General features: G+C 41.5%; 3 protein-coding genes across 3 annotated transcripts in view; all 3 read right to left on the minus strand.

Annotated features, from left to right (window-relative positions):
• LOC112432436 (protein NLRC3) overlaps positions 1-20999 on the minus strand; it is a 3307575-nt gene that overhangs the window by 1937102 nt on the left and 1349474 nt on the right. The gene's annotated exons all lie outside the window — the stretch shown is intronic.
• Positions 1-20999, minus strand: part of LOC143415795 (ribonuclease inhibitor-like) — an 80418-nt gene that overhangs the window by 27374 nt on the left and 32045 nt on the right. The window lies entirely within an intron of this gene.
• LOC112432819 (dynein axonemal heavy chain 5-like) lies at positions 16359-17945 on the minus strand. The gene is made up of 3 exons (XM_024801266.2): positions 17793-17945; positions 16898-17084; positions 16359-16682 (listed from the first exon to the last, which is right to left on the minus strand). The coding sequence occupies exons 1-3, from the start codon at positions 17817-17819 to the stop codon at positions 16513-16515; spliced, it is 384 nt and encodes a 127-aa protein (XP_024657034.2). The 5' UTR covers positions 17820-17945; the 3' UTR covers positions 16359-16512.

Raw genomic sequence — 20999 nt, forward strand, 5'->3', positions numbered from 1 at the left:
AATCCTCACAGCTCCAATCACGTCTGACACATCCTGATAGGAATACTTCAATCAGTGAAGTACTCGAGTAAATGTACTCTGTTACATTCCAGCACCGGTCATATCCACGCTGTCGCCCAGTGGGGTCGGTGCCCCCACTGTGGGCACGCCCCTGTGTAGGGGCGGGGTTTAAACTTTTTTTAAAACAGCGTGACAATAAAGAAATGTTCTTTCCAGAGTTTGTGTGTAAAAATGATCCAAATAAAGGTTGAAATCAAAGTGAAAATGTGCAGAACGTTGTTTATTTTATTTATTTATTTATTTGGCACTTTTAATTACAACAATGGTGCTGTACAAACATAAAAATTACACAATAAAATAGCAATATCAATTAACATCAATGCTAAATAGGTAATAAAAAATGAGTAAATAACTCTCATGTAGTATTAAAAGCCAGTGAGTAAATGCACGATCACCTCTAAGAACCAGCCTCGACCTTGGTGATCTAAGAGCTGTAGGGGGCATATAAGGCTGCAGTAGGTCTGACAGACACCCTGGGACCTGTCCATTCAGTGCTTTATAAGTCGCCAATAAGATTTTAGGCTTTTAACAGTTTTTATTCATTATCAGGAAAAGCATTAAAACATAACAAAGCAGACAAACAAGAGAAAAAACCCCCAAAGGAAATACATTGAAGTCATTATCCCATATGGAAAAGATATATAGAAATCTTATAACAATTTTATCTGTCTTGTATGAAACTTGTATGAAAAGCATACAGGAGTGAAAGCACATATAAGATCCCTTGAAAAATTATATAATGAAACTTGTATGTTTTATATACTTACTAAAAAATATATGAAAGTAATGAGAAAGTGGCCACTTTCATGAGTAAATCATATATGTTTTTACTATTTCTTTTCCATATGGGATATACCTGTGCAAATACACATATTGGGGGTGGGGGGACTGAAAGAAGAGAGAAACAAACAAAGAAACAAAAAAGAAAGGAAAAGAGAAAATAAATATTTACTCACAGATTTAGAAAAAAAGATAAACTACAAGAGTGAACTGTTGTGCTTTACACTCACTCCATATTTACCTGAGGACATCTTAGAAGCAGCTCCCCCCCTCAACTGTTGGGACAGATCATTTGGCAAATAAAGAAATCAAAGGGGACCAAACATTTAGAAACAGATCCTCATTTGGACGGGCTTTATGTTTGCTCGTTGTTTGCTAAAGAGACTTTTCTGCAGCATTTCTCTCCCGACTTCTTTGTAGCACCTTTCACTGTCACACATTTGATCTTTACAGCAGGGCTGTGCCATATCATATACCATACTATAGAATTTTGACATAGTAGCTATATAATGTTACTCCTACTTTATAGATCTCCATCACCCGATCCTCCGAAAACCTCTTGGAGTTGGCAGCACTCGACTGAGCCATTTTGTGCAGAAGAAGATTAAAATGATGCTTTAAACTCCAGATGTTATCTGAGCTCAGATCCTAAAGCCAGACCTCTGCATCTTCATTCTTGTGGAAAAGCAGAGCAGATGTTGTTTTCAGGAGGATGCTGCTATAATGGCTTTAGTTCCTTGCAGGTAATTATGACGACAGCAGAAGCAGCAGGAACAACAAACAGCCCAAACTAACAGACAAAATATTAATGAAAGTCCAACCCAATCTCCTCCATCCCCGTATCCTCCACTATTTGCATCTTCATCTGTGAAACCTGCAGAGCAGAAACAGTGTGTGGACAAAGTTAGCCGGTATGCAGACATGTTTGCTTTTGTTACAGGAGTTTGAAACACATCTGCAGCTCATTCAGAGGCTTTGGGGCCGTACACACTTCATTTTAAATCAGTACAGCCGATCTCACAGCTGCTGGATGTTTCTTTGAATCATAAGAACATTAAGACAAACAAGATGATCATGAAAATCATATTAATGATTGATTTGGCCTACGTTTGATGCTGAACTGCAGTAGCTCCTGACATTGTGCTTTTATTTCGTCTGGGTTAGTTTGCAGCACTGCTGCACAGTTTACATTAAAGTGCACTTTTGCAGAGCAGACGACCCCCTGCACGACTGATGGGGTGAACCAAGGCCCTGCATCAGACAAAGAAGCATTATTTCAACTGTGAGTCATGCAAAGCAGCTCTAGTAGAGTCCTGTAAATGAACAGACTGGATCCCTGTAACGTACCACCTCAGTGACCAGTGGAAACATTCAAATGTTCAGGTAGTCATCCTAACTGACTTGGGGTTTCTGCCAGTGTGTTACAAGTGAAGCAGCTTGCCTGGTCTACACACTGGGACTCGTTTCTTTAAATCACCATTAATACAGTTTCAGCTGCTGACACATTCACTAGTGGGTAGTAATTAAAGCATGCTGCACCACTCATGAGTGCTATCATTCAGCACTCTCATTCATTTGTCTTAAAGCTGGTAATTAAACTCCCTGATGCCTCACTCTGTCTCACTCTTTTCTGTGTGTGAGAGAAAGAAGATGCAGCTGTGTTTCTAACAGCTGCTCTGGAGGAAGCCCTGCAACTCTAGAATCTCACCTGAGTCTGTGCCTGTGAGCTTGATGGAGTGCCTGAACTCCTTGATGACTCTCTCACCACAGATGCTGTGGTTGGCTGTAATCTTACATTCATATCTTCCTGTATCGCTGATGCTGATGTTCCTCACAATCACAGAAACGTCTCGCTCCTTCATGGATGAGCGTCTCAGCTCCACTCGGCATTTGAAGGACTCGTGCTGATAGTTCTCATCTGAGTGATGGCTTTGGAAGAACACAGAGCCGTCTGACTCGAGCTTGGGTCTGCTCCACTCTAATGCTGTGATATCTGCATCTGTGGGTCCCCGACACTGAAGTGTGACGTCTTGTTCAGACCTCACTTTGACATCTGTGTGGTCTAAAATGAAACTTCACTCAAATGTGTGCTCAGATGAAATGATCAGAAGAGTTTCGTGATGAGAACTTAGAGTCAGATCAATATTGCTGCAGTTTATTACTCAAGACTATAAATTTCTATAATTCCATAACTATGAGTGTAAGATTATTATATTATCTTATGCCACGTTGTACCCCTAATTAAAGATTGTGAAATTATTATGTAGTTTTAGTTTGCATTATTCTCCAGACTTAGAAGAAGGTGATAACTATTTGATTTATCAGACTGATTTGTATTACATCAGACTGCTGATTTATGGTGAATGAATGATATTGTTTTATGATGCATGATACTGCTGAGTTATAAGAAATACTGTTTTCAGAGAATCAAGGCCTTATTTGTCTGATTAGAAAAGAACAGAACATGCTGCACAGGAAGCCGAGGTCATAACTCAGGCTCACTGAGAGAGAAAGAATGTGGATGTTTAGCTTGGAGGGGCTGAAGCTATAAGAATGTGAGAAACGCTCAGACACTTGGAGATCAGGCGGACACCCTCCCGCGCTCATCTCCCCATCCGGATGGTTTATGGTCAAAGTGTTTTATGGAATAAAGAGATTGTTGTTTGAGCATTTATACACCGAGTGCTGTTCTTCCTTCAGCCCAAAGATCAAAGAACTGGAATATTTAACATGAGAAAATCAAGAGGATTTTTTGCATTTTCTGTATATTTTGCAGTAACAGCAGTAGTAGGATGATCCAAACTCACCCGAGGCCTCACTGTGAGGTTGATGAAGCACTGAACGATCTCTCGTGCTCTTTTTGTTCCTGAACACAATCCGACACTTGTTTGTGCCGTTATCGCTGATGATGACGTTCTTCAGAATCAAAGTGAGGTCTCCATCCTTCAACTCCACTCGGTCTCCAAAGGACTCAGGCTGCTGTCTTTGAAACAAGTTACGATAGAACAGAGGATCCAGGCCACGTCTGCTCCACTGCAGCAGGGTGATGGCTGCAGCTCTGGGACACGGACAGCGAAAGGTGGCCTCTTGTCTGGGCGTCGCTTTGATTTCTGTGTGAGTCATGGACACACACACACCATCAGTGGCTCTGATGCCAATAGACCTGTGTCTGTTTCTGATTGGTCAGAATCGTAAACATGGGAACACTGCCTCTTTCATGTGAACACACTCTTACCTATTGATTGAAAAAGTCTGGGGTAATTTATCAAGTTGAAAAGCACCTTCATGTGACCTCTCATCAGTAGGAGTAACGCAGCTCAGACAGGTAGGTGGGGTGAGAAAATAGAAGGATTTAAAAATAAATAAAATAATTTGGAAATGTTTTCACTGCCCACATGTTTCTATATCAGCACTGCCAGTGAATTTTGTCCCCCCTTTCCTTTAGTCTGTGTGTTGTGGCGTCTCCCCGTGCTTTCTTTTCCTTTTCTCCCTCCTTTTACCACCAATACACCAGCAGATGGCCGCGCCTCCCTGAGCTTGGACCTGCTGGAGGTTTCCTCCTGTTACAAGGGAGTTTTTCCTTCGCACTGTTGCTAAGTGCTTGTTCACAGGGAGCCGTGATTGTTAGCATTTCCTCTGTATTAATGTAAACTATTTCAGTCGAGTACAAAATGCTTTGAGGTCACTGTTCTTGTGATTTGGTGCTAAAAAGATGGAGCAGAACTGAAAGTTTCAGGGACTTTGGTGTGTTAGCCTCGTATGTTGACAAAGGGATAAAATTGCATTTTTTGAAACACACTGTTCTTTACAATCACTGCTCATATTTTTTATAATTTCCTTGTTTGCACATGTTATTAATAATCTGGTATCACAGATGTTTGATGTAGACTAAAGCTCGTCTGCGTCATCATCACCTGACTGCCAGCAGGTGTCAGGCTGACTGTGAACTGCCCGTCTCAAATATACAGTGTGTCATGTTTCGGCTGTGTACAGGCAAGAGAAGGACCCAAACGCAAAACTCACCACGCAGGAATAAAACTCAAAAAGCTGCTTTATTGCAGAATGGCACAAAAATATAACAAAACTAAACTGGGGCATGGATAAACTGACACACAGGGAAACACAGCCATGAGGGAGACTACGACACTGACAAAGAGAAACACAGGGCTTAAATACACTGAGGGATAACGAGGGAATGAGACACAGAAGGAGAGCACAGCTGGGAGTAATCAGGCTGGACGAGACAAGGGAAGCAAAACTAGAAACACTCACATGAGACATGGACCTTCAAAATAAAACAGGAAACACACTGAACTCTAAACATGCAAACTTAACAGCAACTGAGAAGACAGAACATAGGGACCAGAAACATGGTATAAAGAGGTCACAGTAGACACAACATTGAACACAGGGAAGCCATATTACAAAGCCAAAGAACTAAACCTATGATAACCATAACTGAAATCTAGGGAAACAAGAAACAGTACAACAAAGGACTCAAAACATAATCCATAATATAAAACACGAGATCTCTTCAAAATAAAACAGGAAACACGAGAGGCAGACATGACAACATAAGACAACAGACATGAAACACACGAAGGGCAAGGGAGACTTCACAGGGGTTGAAAACACAAGGGGGAGCTAATAAGCAAACGAACATAGGAAACCTAATAAGCTTAAACATATACTATAAACATCAAAAGAACTAAAACTCAAAACACTGGGTCATAAGACCCAGGATCGTGACACAGTGGCTTGCAAAAATATTCGGCCCCCATGAACTTTTCCACATTTTGTCACATTACAGCCACAAACATGAATCAATGTTAGTGGAATTCCACGTGAAAGACCAACACAAAGTGGTGCACACGTGAGAAGTGGAACGAAAATCATTCATGATTCCAAACATTTTTTACAAATAAATAACTGCAAAGTGGGGTGTGTGTAATTATTCAGCCCCTGAGTCAATACTTTGTAGAACCAGCTTTTGCTGCAGTTCCAGCTGCCAGTCTTTTAGGGTCTGTCTGTACCAGCTTTGCACATCTACAGACTGAAATCTTTGCACATTCTTCTTTGCAAAACAGCTCCAGCTCAGTCAGATTAGATCAGGGGCGTCAAACTCAATCGCACAGGGGGCCAAAACTCAAGGCACACTTTAGGTCGTGGGCCAAACAAGATAAACATTTATTGAACACACTAAAACAATGTTTTTTTAAACATAAATATGAATAAAAACAGACAGGAATAATATTCCAGATTAAATAAACTTTAAATATTTTGCTCTTCATAAAAATATATCCTGTCAAAATTATCCAAGTTAGAAATATGAACATGCTGCCAAAACCCCCAGAAAAAGCAAAAAAAGCACACACAAGGGCAGTTTCATGTCGGTTACACTTTAACATACGTTTTCAAAAATGTCTTTCCCTGTCGTTGTCCCGTGCATCGATTTAATGTTCAGTATTCTCCACGGATGAAGATGGCCAGCTGTGCAATGTCCATCATGTCTGTACTTTCATCCACAGCAAGCAATAAAGTTTTTGCTTCTTTCACACAACTGTGTTCTTAAATCAGTGGCCATCTCACAAACCCGATCAGCAATCGTATTTCTGCTCAGGCCCACATTTGCAAAAATCTGCGTTTTGTAGTGATGGCCCGCTTGAAGCTGGCGCTCCGGAGCGTGTGTCGAAAAAAACAACACACTGGTTCAGAAGCACTGTGTCGAGGCTTGCTTCGTTTGGCAAAAGTCACGTGACCAGTGACGTCCGAAGCTTCATTACGCACGTAACTGCTTCGGTACCTGATTCAAACGGATATAAGGAAGTGAATCATCCACGGGATTCGTGGAGTGTGTTGATGGTGACAGAGAGCGAGGAGGTGATCATTCCACTGACAGATATGGAGCCAGCGAGGAAGAGAGGACGTTCTGGCGTGTGGAAATATTTTGAGTTGATTTTGCTCAATTCATTTTATCTGCCGAAGTGAAACACCTGAAATGTCCAAAATCATGTTTTCATAATGTAAATATCATTACAGCATATGACTTTAGGAACACTTCCATGTGAATTAAAGCTGATGAAGACTACAAAAATGTATTTGACACTATACGTACATTACATTGCTACAGTTTAGAAAATCATTTTGTTTATTGTTTTTAGGTGATAGTCTGCAGGACCCAGGAATACCTACATATCTACCAGCTTGCAGTGTAGTTCCTGCACTCCACAGCCTCTTCTGTTCCATGCAAGTGGATTTTCTCCAGGGCAGGAGAAACTATTTCTAAGAAAAGAAACAGACTCAGCCAGCGCACAGTAACACTAATCCTCTTTTTAAATGTAAATAACAAAAGGGCTACCTGACATAGATCATGTTTTTACTTTGCAAGTTCTTGATTAGGGGTGGGTTTTGATTATTGCCTTTCTGATTACAATCCATGCTAAATTGAATAAAGTGATATTGATTCATTACAATCCTGCGTCGATTTGTAAATTAACGTTATTATGCCTGAAACGCCAGCATATCAGGTTAAACCTCACAACATGTCGTCAAACACCATGCAGCTAAAACAGTAACTGGGAGCAGGTTTACGGATTCTGCATACAAACGTGAACACAGAGCGCGGACCCGACGCGTCAGAGTCAGATTTTGATGTGTCGTCAGGTCCGCGCTGTGTTTGCCTCTTTTTTTTCCCGCTGGCTTCTGCAGCTGCAGGTTTCATAACTCTCTGTTTACATCTCTAATTAAGTCTCACATGTGTCAGCTTTCTTTTAATAGATACGAAATTATGGATATATACTGTTAAATGATCAGAATTGTAATATTTCTGACTGAGGCAAAACTTTCCAGATTCCAATCAAATTGAATCGGATCCTGTATCGAATCAAAATGATTCTACAAATCAGTGACGATGCAGCCGTACTCAGCTTCCTAAGCATTCTCCCTTTCCAGTTCACAATCAATCCCACCCCTATCAAAAATATGTATAGGACAATTGGCCTAATCTAATATTTTGTATGAACCTGTCCAGCTGTCCAGTGATTAAACGACAAGTAGATGGAGGCAGGACTCCACAGCAGGGGCATACTCCATAATGTGCTGTGCGTTATCATATGTATATTATATATATTGCTCACTTATTGTATTTACCAACATCAAGGAGTTATGAGCAAAGAAAGGCCACCATAGTGCATGTTTAAATAGGGAACGTTTATTGATCAAAATGTATTACGCAAATACGCATTACATTTTTTTCAGCCCCCCAATCGAGAAAACAAAACCAATTACATGTTCAAAGCAACGGAACGGTGGCCCAATATCAGAGAGAACTCCACTCTTGAGTGAGCAGCGATGATTGAGCAGTCCGTTTTATTTTGCAGATTCAAGCTGCTCTCCAAAATATTCGCCACCAGATGTCACCGGAGAGGACTGTGTTGAAAAGCTTCGAGTAATGAAGCGTTTTTCAATACAAGCTTCAGTGCTTCGGAAAGCTTCATTTGGCCATCACTAGCGTTTTGTTTGGACACAAGACGTCGCACAGCTTCATCATGCAGCTCTTCAGAGTGGTATCGGGCTGATTTGGCTCCTCTGCTACAATAAAACTTGCTCTCACAACAGCGTCACTTTGTGATTTTGCTCTGGTGATGTTACACCCTGAAAAGGGGCTGAAAAGGGGATAAGTCAATGACGACGCTCAGACACGATGCTTCTCCTTCAGCAGCTTCATTGCTTCGTGGCCAGAGCTCCCCCTTCCGGCAACGGCAGGCATAACTAATCAATCGTGATCACTAAATCACATGGATTATTCCCCAGGCTCAACAAGTAGATCACAGATTGAATGTTACACAGGTTGTAGTCGCATTAAGGATTATTATCCGGTTGAACATAGTCATGAACTCTTTTAACTATTTTAGCCTGTGTTACATTACATCTCTTTGATGGGACTTCGTTTACCCTTGTTTATACATTTACATATTTGAAATAAATTGAATAATATATTGGGTAACTTTTAACCACAACTTTTTACTCCATTATGAACTTCAACAAATAATCAATCTATCACAGTGACAAACGTCTGCTGAAATGTCAGATTCTTCTTTAGCTCTTCTACTTTCTGTAGTTTCTGCTCTGCATTTAGGTTTTTCAGGTTATCCTGACGTTTTGTCTCGAAGTGCCGTCTTAAATTAAATTCCTTAATTACAGCCACATTAGCTCCACTAATAAGATACATGGGTTTACCAGCATGTCTGTAAACATATATTCAGTCTCCCACTGGCGCTGAAAGGCTCTGCTTTCAGAATCAACTTTTCTCTCCACCATTGTGGGCGGCTAGCTTCAATAACAGAAGTTTGACTTGATTGATGCGGGAATGTTCCCAGTTAGCCTGGGTGCTTCAGCACCCCCCAAAATGAATCAAAGCACCCCCAAAGATTTCTTACTTTTTTGACAATATTTGCTGTTTGTGTGACACACTACTAAAAATATAAAAAGCATACAGACTTGGTTGAGACGTAACACTTTAACAACAAAAGTATAGATAACCTCCCCCCCCTCCTAAAGTGGTTTGTTCCAGCTCTCCCCTGCTCTGGCTTTAGCGCCCTTTCTGCCAGAGGATGGTGGCTGAGACGCAGCAGAGCGGAGGTGTAAGTGCCTGGCTTAAAACAGGACATATTGGCTGCATTTAACCTTCAGTTACTCTTTATATAGTTAGGTAGGAGTCAGGCCATGTTTCTTTTAGCTGAAAAACATTACACCAGGTAACCTGCAGTGTTGAAAGCGTGTTTTCCCACGATGTTTGCTACCCTACAATCCGTCCTGCTCTGTAGTAAAATCAGCGACATTTGACCGTCCTGTTGCTCCCATTGAAATGTATACAGACTATTTAAAATCTAAAACTTATAATTGTCCGTAGCCTGCTGTTGTTACCACTGTCCTGTTTTAAATGGATGCTAACTAGCTAACTGACTGAATGCCCATTAACCTTATAAGTCCTGGTGTGTGTGTGTGTGTGTGTGTGTGTGTGTGTGTGTGTGTGTGTGTGTGTGTGTGTGTGTGTGTGTGTGTGTGTGTGTTTGTGTACAGAGAGACAGCCAGGTTCATAATGGATATAAGGAAGTTTTTTCAAAAAAAGGAGCCACATTCAGGAAAAAGTGTAAGATCAAATGATCCGTGAATCAAGAATAATGTTGGATCAGTGTTTCAATGTTTATATCTTTTATTAGATGTTCGTGTGGTTTGGTTATTTGCCTTTTGGTTGAAAGTAGACTGAGAGAGGACTTTTTGTTAGTGATCTTAATAGTATTTTTTCATATTAATTTAATTTTTCATCTGATTGAATACAATCTATTTGTGTATGATTGTCAGTCGAAAGAGGGAGAGAGGAAAGAGGGGAACGTGAGGAGAAAGTACAAGGTCAGGAAGAACCAGGTAAGAAAACAGACAGGGAACAGTGACAGGCACAACAGAAACTGTTAAACTGACAAAGAGAAAAAACCTGATTTTACTCACAATATCTGGAAGTTGTGTTCTCCCTATATTAAAGCTGCTAAACAGAATCTGCAAAACAAACTGGGTTGAAACATTTTGACCCTCTTTAACAACATTCCAACATAACATTATCATTGATTGGGGAGATTAAAATTAATGATATATTTTTATGTGGTTCAGCCACAACTCTACTAAAACCTCAGCCAGTAATAGGTCGGCCAACTTTTGGACCGTCCAGTTGTCTGTACGACTGCCGCAGTACGTGCATCACATTTGCACACTATCAGAGCCAAACAGCCCTGGTGGAGTGAGGAGCTGTAAAGAGAAGCAGATGCTCTGTTTATATTCTACAAATGTTTTAAGCTTGTTTCAAAGATTCTGTACTGCACCTTTAAATGTTTTCCAGAAGCACACAGACACTTATCAGTGTTTTTCACACTTTTTACAGTGTGGACCACCTGATAAAAATGTCAAGCTCTCCCAAGCACCACTATGAAAGCATGAAACTCATAAATCTAAAAACACAAAATTAGTATCTGCAGTAAAGATTTTTTCATGCATTGTATACATTCTACCACAGGCAAAGTTGCCTCCATTTTTATATTCGTTTTTTAAATATTTTGTAATAATTTATTTGTAATAATTTATTTATTTATTAATGTAATTATATTTTTTATGTATCTGTATTATATTATACAAACACATTAAAAGTGAAACTGTCCAAAATATGCACTCAGTTTACTTCTTTCTCACTATGAGCATCATTCATTATTCTCCTCCAGTAATTAAGGTTAGGATATGTATTTTTTTTATTCCAATCCATTCTTCTTTGGCAGCATTTAAATAACCTTGATCAGAATTGATGGTTTTGTTACAGACTTTTCAAAAAAGTGTTTTGCTTTTTTTTCACAAATGTGGGATTAAATTGTTAAAATGTACAAAACAGTGATGTCATGTTTTGTGACGAGGACCCAGGCACAGAGAGACTTGATGGATTTAAGAATCTTTTGATTTAATAAAGAAATTTGCAGACTTGCACAGAGATGGTAAAATTATGATGACTGATAAAGGAGACGAAGACAACAGACGATGAGGACAGGGAGGATGCAGGGACCGACAGAGACGGGGAAGAAGTCTCATTGTGACGAGTAAAGTGTATCTTGGCTGGCTGGGCAGCTCTCTGGGTGCTCAGCCCCCCAAAGCTCTGATCCTAGAATCGCTCCTGCAAAAATTTTACATTTTCTGTAAATTCTGTGAATCTCGGGCAGCTCGACTTGCGTGAAGTGTTTCAAGCTGGGCGTCGTGTACCTGGAGTCGAGTGTTTTAATTGAAACGATACATTTTTAGACATAAGTTGTAACGGCCGCCGTTTTCTTTGTGAGTATTTATTACACGGCGTGCTGCAGGGACAAGCCTGTTCTAACGTTTGAGTCTAAGCTTTAGTTTTTGCTTCTCATCCGTAAACACTCTGCATCTTTCACGTGATTCAGTTTATTTTGAAAAGTCTCAACAGGCTTTATGGCTTTATTGTGAAAGGTTTATGTGGAAAATAAACAAGCGGACAGTCGATGGTTTTACCATCGTTGTTGCTAACGACAACGCATAAAAACAGGCGCTTGTCCGTCCGTAGTGTGGTTATATTAAATATAAGAGAAAGAGAGAACTTTAAGAAATGAATATAGCCGCTACAGTGACCATCAAAACATGAAAAAATATTGCTGTAAACAGTTTATTTTGTGACACCACGAAACAAACAATGGCGTAAAATGAAACGATAGATGTTTTTGTATCGTCATCCGACACATATCGTTATATCGAACAGCCCTAATCAATACAGTTTTCAAAAAATGCTTCTCTGTGCAGAATCGTTTTAAAAACATAAACAGCTGTGGGATGCTGCTTGTCCGTGATTTGGACATCATATTTTCTTGTTTGGCTTGGAAGGAAGTTGGTTTGGAAACATATTTGGCGACGCTTCATCTTCTGCTTTGCAACTGTGTGGGATTTAAAAACCTGTCCATGATGCTGGCAGTGTCCAAGCATGTTTTTGTTTTTTAAGTTCATATCTCCCCTGCAACGGCTCTGAAAACATGTGTTCTAACAGCAGCAGTACTGAGCTCAGTCACAGAGAGATGCAGATGCAGTTTGCATGTAACTACACGCAGCCTTCCTCTTTCTCTCGCTCCTCTCTCCCTCCTTCTTGTGGAGCAGGTCTCTCTCTCTCTGGTACACAACTGCACGCACACACGCGCACACACACAACAGAAGAAAGGAGAACTGGAAAGCCGAAGACTTGTTGACTAGATTCCCAAGCAGTGACGCGGTGGATATTCATCATCATTTGCCCTCCTGTCCACCTTTGATAGTTTACACTCATTCTCTTGTGCCCTTATTTCCCTTTACACCACATAAAGGGGGGGGGGGGGGATTAATTTGATGCTACAAGTGCCTAAAGCAGGTGCCCGAGAGGATCACATGTGGAGAATGATGTATGGCCACATCTGCGCATCTGGTTTAGTAGCAGCCTTGGATGAATAGACTGTTGTGTTGCTTTAAGAGGCCCCATAGGCAGATTAGCTCTTGTAGTCCAAGACAAAGCTCAGATTATAGAGGCAGTGCCATTTCACATCCTCTGAACACCCACAGTCCCGCACAACTCCTACAGATTAAGCTGTGATGAAGCTCCACTGTGATGATGATGATGCTCCCGTGCGCACATTTTATTACTAACAGTCATGGAGGTCATGCTGAGCAGGGAGGGGATGATACGGATCAATAGCACTGTAGTGTAACATGGGTAAAAAAAGCCATCAGGGGAGATCAGGTAGAGAACATGAAGGTCCAGTCACACTAAATGGATTCATTTTTACCAACAAGTGCTTTAAAGAGAGCTCCTGCTTGGCACAAACACCTGTGTGCCTTCAGAGACTCAACTTCCATCAAATATTTGTTTTTTAATTAAGGCACAAGTGCACAGGCAGCAGTCTGTGTTCAGAAAAACCCAAAACATTTGATTCAAATTTAGAGGGAAACAGAGAAACTGGCTTCTTTTTTCCACTATAACTGTGTTTACAGGCCGTTCCAGTCTTTATCTGTCTCACACACTCGACCAAATAACAAACACAAAATAAAAAAAGAACATCTCACATAAATAAATACAGAAATAATCCAAAAGTAGCTATATTAGTAGTGAAACAAACAAGAAAAGCATTTAAAAACCAAACGTGTAAAATCAGTCAGTGCATGATTACATTGCTCCGCCCATCAAAAAGTGACCTGTGTGAATATCACCATCTCATTTATAGGACTGATGAACGTTGGTTGGAACATTTGTAGTCCAATCATACTTCACAGACATCTTTAATCCTTCACTGAGTCAGGCTGTTGTTCTCACAAGCCTCAAACTCTCCACCATCATTCCTGTGCTGAAGTAGTCGTGTCCCTCCTGCATGAAGGACGACTGTCCGGTCCCACTCACCTCCATCATTATGAAGAGCTTTGAACAGTTAGTCATGCATCAAATCAAAACTTCCCTCCAACCTGGATCCATGTCAGTCACATACCGCTCAAACCGCTCGACCGATGATGCGATTTCAACTGCCCTCTTATTCAGCCCTCACACATCTGGACACTCATACGTTAGAATGATGTTCACAGACTTCAGCGTTCAACACCATCTTTCCCCAGCAACTCATTCACAAACTGGATCTGCTGGGCATCAGCACCTCGCTGTGTCACTGGCTGCTGGATGTCCTGAGAGGAAGACAGCAGACAGGTCGGCAGCAACACCTCCAGCACAAGAACACTGAACACAGGCTCCCCAAGGATGTGTGTCGAGCCCCTTCTCTTCACTCTGCCTCTCATTTCTTATCATTTTCAGTCTTTTAAAAGGTGAAGTGTTCAAAAGAACAACAGCACCTGATCTCTGCTGAGGTGTTAAAGAGCTCTTATTTTAGGATGTGATGATGAGACAGCATACAAACTTACAATTACATGATAATAATACATTTGTAATACACAACATTTGGCTTGTAATTGGTGACATCTGTAACACCACATTTGTGATCGAGACCTTTTGAGGTCAACATGGTGACTGAGGACAACGGGTCCTGCAGAGTCAGTAGTTTCTATTCAGCTGTTTTGTTTTCATGTCTTCTCCTCCATCATCAGTTATCAGGAGAGCCGACAGTCAAAGTGCAAGAATTCAAAGAAACACAGAGATTCTCCTTACAGAGCAGACACAGCACAGATGTTTCCTTCATCGTCCTTCTCACTCGTTTCAGCTTCTTTTCATTTCTGTCACTGACACCAAGTAAAGCCGCCCTCTTCCTCTGAGCACCAGCTTTTCTATTATTACAAAGAAGAAGAAACCATTAAAACACCAAAGCACAAACACACTGTGGAGCCTTTTTTGTTTTCTTAACACACTTTTACAGACACTGAAAGCACAAAGCTGCTCCACAAACACAGGATTAAGAAAAGAAGAAGGTTTCTGTCAGGAAGCATATCTGGAAGAATATTCAGGCCCAATCTGACACACAGACCATAATAATAAAAGTGGAGAATGATCAGAATCATTTCAGAATTTTCAAATAAATCCAGATTCAGTTTTGGCAGCAGAGCACAGGGATGCACACGAGACTGAAAATCAAGTCTTCTGTATCTTTGTAAGTCCTGTGACTGTCTGGCAGTCGGTGACCTTCACCTCTGATGAAAAACTGAAATGAGATCTTTTCTCAGCTGATTTTAAAAAAGAAATGTGAGTAATGATCCAATCAATCATTGTTATTGTTGGCCAATACTGTGAAGACAAAACTAGGATTCACGTAAACGCTGAGATTCAAAGTATAATTCAATGATTATTGTCATAAATGACAGATATAGTATTTTTCTATTTTGTCTCGTATGTTATTCTGTTTATCTGATTCTATTGTTTCCCCTTGAAATCTCCTCCAGTTTGCGCTGATCCAGGACGTCACAGGTCTTGGATTCAGTCGTGGAGACGATGGTCTGGTAGCTAACACAGATCTTCTCCACGCCCTCCACCTGAAACACACCTGAGCTCAGTTTGAATCCGTCTCATTTCTGGAAAATAGACTTTTGACACGATTAATAAATAATAAAAGGAGGAAATACATTTATACAAGATCATTACAAATGTCCATTCATCACTGTAGCTTTGCATCGACTTTAATTCCACCATTTTTATATTATAAATGTCTTATTATAATTATTATTGTGCATTGATGAATATCTGATGGAGTCACTTGTTTCTAATCTGACAATCATCCACCTTCATGCTCTGCAGAGCAGCCAGGCTCTCCAGAGTGGACGCCATGTCGGCCATCTTCTCCAGACGGCGGCAGAAAGAGTCAAACTTCCCGAAGATGTAGTTCTCACTGAAAACACGCACACACGTGTGTAAAGGTTAGCGTGACGCTGCTGACACGCTCTGACTCAGAGTCAGTTACTGATCACCTGAAGTCAAACTGTCTGTTCTCAGGTTTCCTCTCAGTTTGTCTCTGACGCTGTGGAAGCTTCGCTGATACGCCGCATTCAGATTACAGCAGTCAGAGACTCACTGCAGCAGCACCGGCCTAACACACACACACACACACACACACACACACACACACACACACACACACACACACACACACACACACACACAGAGTTCAAAGGCTGTTTGCTTGTATTCGTGTCAGTGTTGATGTTGTACTTGCACATAAACTCTACATTGGACTCTGATGTGTCGCGCCATACCTGCCACCTACTGGTCAGCCAGTGTAAGTGCACAAAACATTTCTTCAAACCAAGATGGAAAAATACATGTTTAAAAAAATGAAGTTCAAAAATCTGTTTTCATCCCTAAAGATGAATAAAAATACTAAAGAATAAATCCTGATTGATGTCGTCATAATTCATGCATGAAAGGGTTAAAAACTATTCTACAAACAAACAAACATGAATATTTTGGAACATTTCAACTTTAAAGAGCAGAAAGAGAAAGAACAGAAAGTTATATTGTGTAAAAGTGGTTTTGTCCTGAAGTCTCAGAGTGGAGACTAAACTGTTGCAGGTCTGAGGAGCTTCCGTCCACAGACGTCAGATCATGTTTGATAAACTGAGTTTAAAGTGAAACCTGTAAATGCTGACGCTGCAGGAGATCCAGCTGAGAGGACGCGTCTACCTGTTGAAGGTCACCGTGCGGCTCTTCCAGCGCTCCAGCTCGGCCGACGGCCCGACGTCGTCGGCCTCTTTCCTCATCTGCTCGCTCTCCGTCAGCACCTGCTTGATTTGATTGGTCCACAGGGTCGACACCTCCTCCAGACGCTCCACCAGCTCACTGTTATTGGCTGAGAGCGAAACACACGAGTTCCTCTAAACACGCGTGAACACGGACTCATTATTTCAAAGAAGCCATCGTCTCAGGTCAGATGCTTCCTTCAGCTTCCACAGATAAACTGGTTTGATTTACCTGAGAGTTGATTTTTAAAGCTTTAAATGATGTTTCCTGTATTTCCAACAGTCTTATTGTTTGTGTGAGATGTGAACAGCTTGAGCTTCATACCTGCTGCTCTGTAGTCTGCAGGGCTGCTCAGCTGGCTGATGGCGTCAGGAAGCTCCACGTGCTGCAGCTGCAACTTTCTCTCCATGTTCAGTCGGGCTGAGCTCAGATTACTGACAAACTGATCCACTGAGGACAGGAAGGACTGGACGTGTGGACACGAGGCGCCGTCCTGCACAGAGCCCCACGACTGGGCACAGGGTCAAAGGTCAGCAATAACAACAAAGGTTAATGTGTTTTCCTGTTTCACTTTTTACCTCATTCACAGCCAAAAGCATCAGGAGGAGCACTGCACACAAATCAGACTTTTCATGGATCATTATGTAACAGCTGCTCTACAGTCAAAGCCCACAAAGAGAAACCAGCAGGTACAGATGAGCCCAAGGTGTGGCCTCCAGTAACACTGTGAGGAACCTTGGAGTCATGTTTGACCAGCACATGTCCTTCAACACACATATTAAACAAACATGTAAGACTGCGTTCTTCCATTTGTGCAACATCTCTAAAGTTAGAAATATCCTGTCTCAGAGTGACGCTGAAAAACTAGTTCATGCATTTATTACGTCCAGGCTGGACGACTGTAATTCATTATTATCAGGATGTCCAAAGAACTCCCTGAAAATCCTTCAGTTGATCCAAAATGCTGCAGCAAGAGTCCTGACAGGGACTAGAAAGAGAGAGCAGATTTCTCCTACACTGGCTTCTCTTCACAGGATTGACCCCTCATGGCTGCCCCTCCCTGCCCCTTTCTTTGCTTTCAGTCTCTTCCTGTTTAAAGAGAGTTCTTCCTTCCCACCATCAACAAAGTCTTCATATATGGCGTCATGTGATCACTGGAAGCTTAAAACATCTCCCTTTTTGTGCTCAGTGAAAGCCTGAATGGATGGAGGTGTTTTACCTGCTGCGACCTGAGAGCAGGTAACATGATGTGAGTCAGCAGAGTTTCCAGACTGTTCAGGACGCCGCCGCCGCAGTCCAACACGCCAAAGTTCACTTCCTGGAAACATCAGGTTGCACGAGAAGATCAGAATGATTGGCTGCATCCACGTCACAGTCAACCAATGAGGTCTGTGCGGTTTGTTAAATGTGCAGGTGAGGAGGTGACCCAGACCAGTTACTGACCTGCTGCACGTTAGCGGTGGTTATGGCCTTCTCAGTGGTTCTCAGGAAGAACAGACATTTCCCCAGTAAAGGCTGGAAATACAGAACGTGATGGAGTTCAGATTCCTTTAACGTGACGCAGACAGAGCACTTCCTCTGCACTCTGTCACCAAAGTTCACCATGCAAAGGAAAACCTTTCATGGGCTTTAAAGACGGGGTGGTTGGAGAGCTCTGCAGGCTGCTCGTTACCAGTAATGGGAGTAACGGCACTACTTTTTCAGTAAAGAGTAATCTAATTACTATTCCTATCGTTACAACGCCGTTACAATTACTAACAAGAAAATGTGGGGCGGTCCGTTACTATTTTTCAACAAACAGACGGTTGAAGCTGTGTTCAACTTACAGCAGCTTATATCAGCTGCAGGAAGTAGCTGTAAGTAATCTGGGCGCTGCAGCTTTAAGCAGCTGTGCGCTCCCGCAGACAGACCATCACTTTTTGGCACAACAGCTGGAGCTCAGGGGGCAAAACAATCGCATGAGTGCTGCTGTTTGACTGAGGAAGAATAAAGGAGTCGTGGTAAGACAATCACATGACCACTTACAGACAAAGCAACAAGGTGACATATACCAGTTTATAAACTGTGTTGATAGGCCAGTAAAACCAGAGTCATGATAAACAATATATACGCGTGTTTGTTCCTCAATAGTTTCATGTTGACTGTCTAAGGACAGCAGCGAGCACTCTCTGCTTATGAGCTGCTGTCAGACCTGCAGGTATCAGGCTGTGATCTTCTCCTTTATACTGGACACTAATTATTATTTTGGAGTCGCACAAATAATTCGTGTGGCGTCTTATTGAATGCAGAACAGCTGATTGTTCTGGAAATAGTTTAATGGTTATTAAAAAAAGGGTAAAAGGTAAATGGCTGCAAATAACTTTGTTGTTTGCAAAACTTGTGTGTATAATTTTCAAATTTATATTTACATTTAAAGTTATAAAAATGATTCGTTAAACATGTTCGTGGTTGTTACAGTAAAAAATATAACTTTTTTGTTTTCTGTCTGATTTTAGATCAATTGTGTTAATACAGTTTGTCAAAATGAAAACATAACTGCAGATTCAGACACGTGAGGTTGTGCTGAAAAGAATGATATCAAACACGGCAAAGTAAATAATTTTTAAAGGTAAATGTAGAGGAAACATAAAAAGCTGTCACGGCTGGGGCAGCAGTCGTGTGGTGGAGTGAATGAGGACCAAGATGCAGACGGCGGTGGAGATTTATTTACAGTGAAAATAACAAAGGTGAGGGAAGAAGCGAACATCAACCTAAACTGGGACAAACTAACAGACAAAGCAGAAAACATGAGGGCAGCAGGGAAACACAGAGATGACACGAAGAAGGCAGAGAGACGTGGAGAAACACCGATGGACACGGAGACACACAGAGTAATGCAGACGACGCCACAAGCAACACAGGCAGACACACACTATAAATACACACGAGGTAATGAGGGGATGACACACAGGAGGGGAGCACAGCTGAACCACAAGACGAGACACAAACCTTCAAAGTAAAACAGGAAACACACAGACTGTTTTACAACACAAGGACACGAACAGAGCACAGAGGACAGACACAGGCAGGGCTGATAAAACACGGAAGCACTAAACATAAGAACCAAACCCTAAGAACTAAAACAAAATCAGAATAAACACCAAACACAAGATGAAACCAAAAGGAAACACAAAACGCTGCGACCCAGGACCCTGACAAAAGGAGTCACAATGGCCGATTATACCCTGGAGCCCAGAGGGTATTTTTAAAGTTACACAATAGTTACTTTTCCTAGTAATTAATTACATCTAGAACCTTGTCACTCAGTTACTAACTAAGTTACTTTTTGAAGAAGTAATTAGTAACTATAATTAATGACTTAATTAATTTTGAATGACTATTTGAAAGTAACTTGCCCAACACTGGATATGAGCGAGTTTCCCAGCTGATGCAAACTGGAAAGCTTCTCCTGTTTGAAGTGGATCTATTCAGCTTTTATTTCCTGATCATTTTAAGCATCAACAAAGTTTCTAAAAACAAGCAACAGTTTGTCATCATTCATAAACTCTGACGTCACAGGAGTGTTTTTATTCCTGTCCCATGTTTGAACGTTTCTGCATATCAGAGCTGCCAACACGGCACCAACTCAGGCTGGAACTGACTTTAAATACTTCATCATTCATGATCCTGTTAAAACCACATCCAGGGGAAATGTTATTAGCATGTAGCCTTTAGCTCATGTTCTGATTGCTGCTCCTCCATGTTTGTAGTCCTTTTTTCTGTGAATAAGTGTTTGTGGAGCTTTGAGCTCCTCAGACTTTGGCCTCTCGACCTCCTGATGTTCAGCCTGCAGCTGTCAGTCATCCGGTGTTTGGTCAAAGACTTTAATCACCTCGTTAACCAAACAAAGCAGCACAGTTTGATCCATGGAAACACAAACACGCTCAGGCTCATCATCTCTGAGCAGGACGATGATGAATCGTAGGCTCGGTATTGTTTGGAGCTTAAAGAGAAACCAGATACATCAGAACACAAAAACCCCGAGAGGTGGATCAATGTGACGTCACACACCTGAGCTCTGAGTCCTCGAGTCTGATCCAGGCTCGTGCTTTAAGACAGTTTCTGTGTAACCCTCAGCTCAGGTGTGTTCAGGACATTTGCTTGGAAGAAGCCGTCTGTGGATAAATCCTGCTCTCCACCTCAGCTGTCAGGTTTATCCAGAGAACGGCCGTCCTGACTTCCAGCAGCCCCACAGTCCTTGTTTCTAATAAACTGGCATCACTGAAATGAACTGTCTGCCTCGCTGTTCAATAATCTGCTCTTTGCCAATTTCCCAGCAGAACCTTCCACTCATATCAGCATTTTTCTGTGATTCTCACATGAACTAAACACAAAAAGCTGAAGCCAACCTCAGAGTTCCCCGTAGTGAGGAAGAGTTTCCTCTGAG

Source organism: Maylandia zebra, unplaced genomic scaffold (genome assembly GCF_041146795.1).
Source record: "Maylandia zebra isolate NMK-2024a unplaced genomic scaffold, Mzebra_GT3a scaffold03, whole genome shotgun sequence".
Classification (NCBI taxonomy): Eukaryota; Metazoa; Chordata; class Actinopteri; order Cichliformes; family Cichlidae; genus Maylandia; species Maylandia zebra.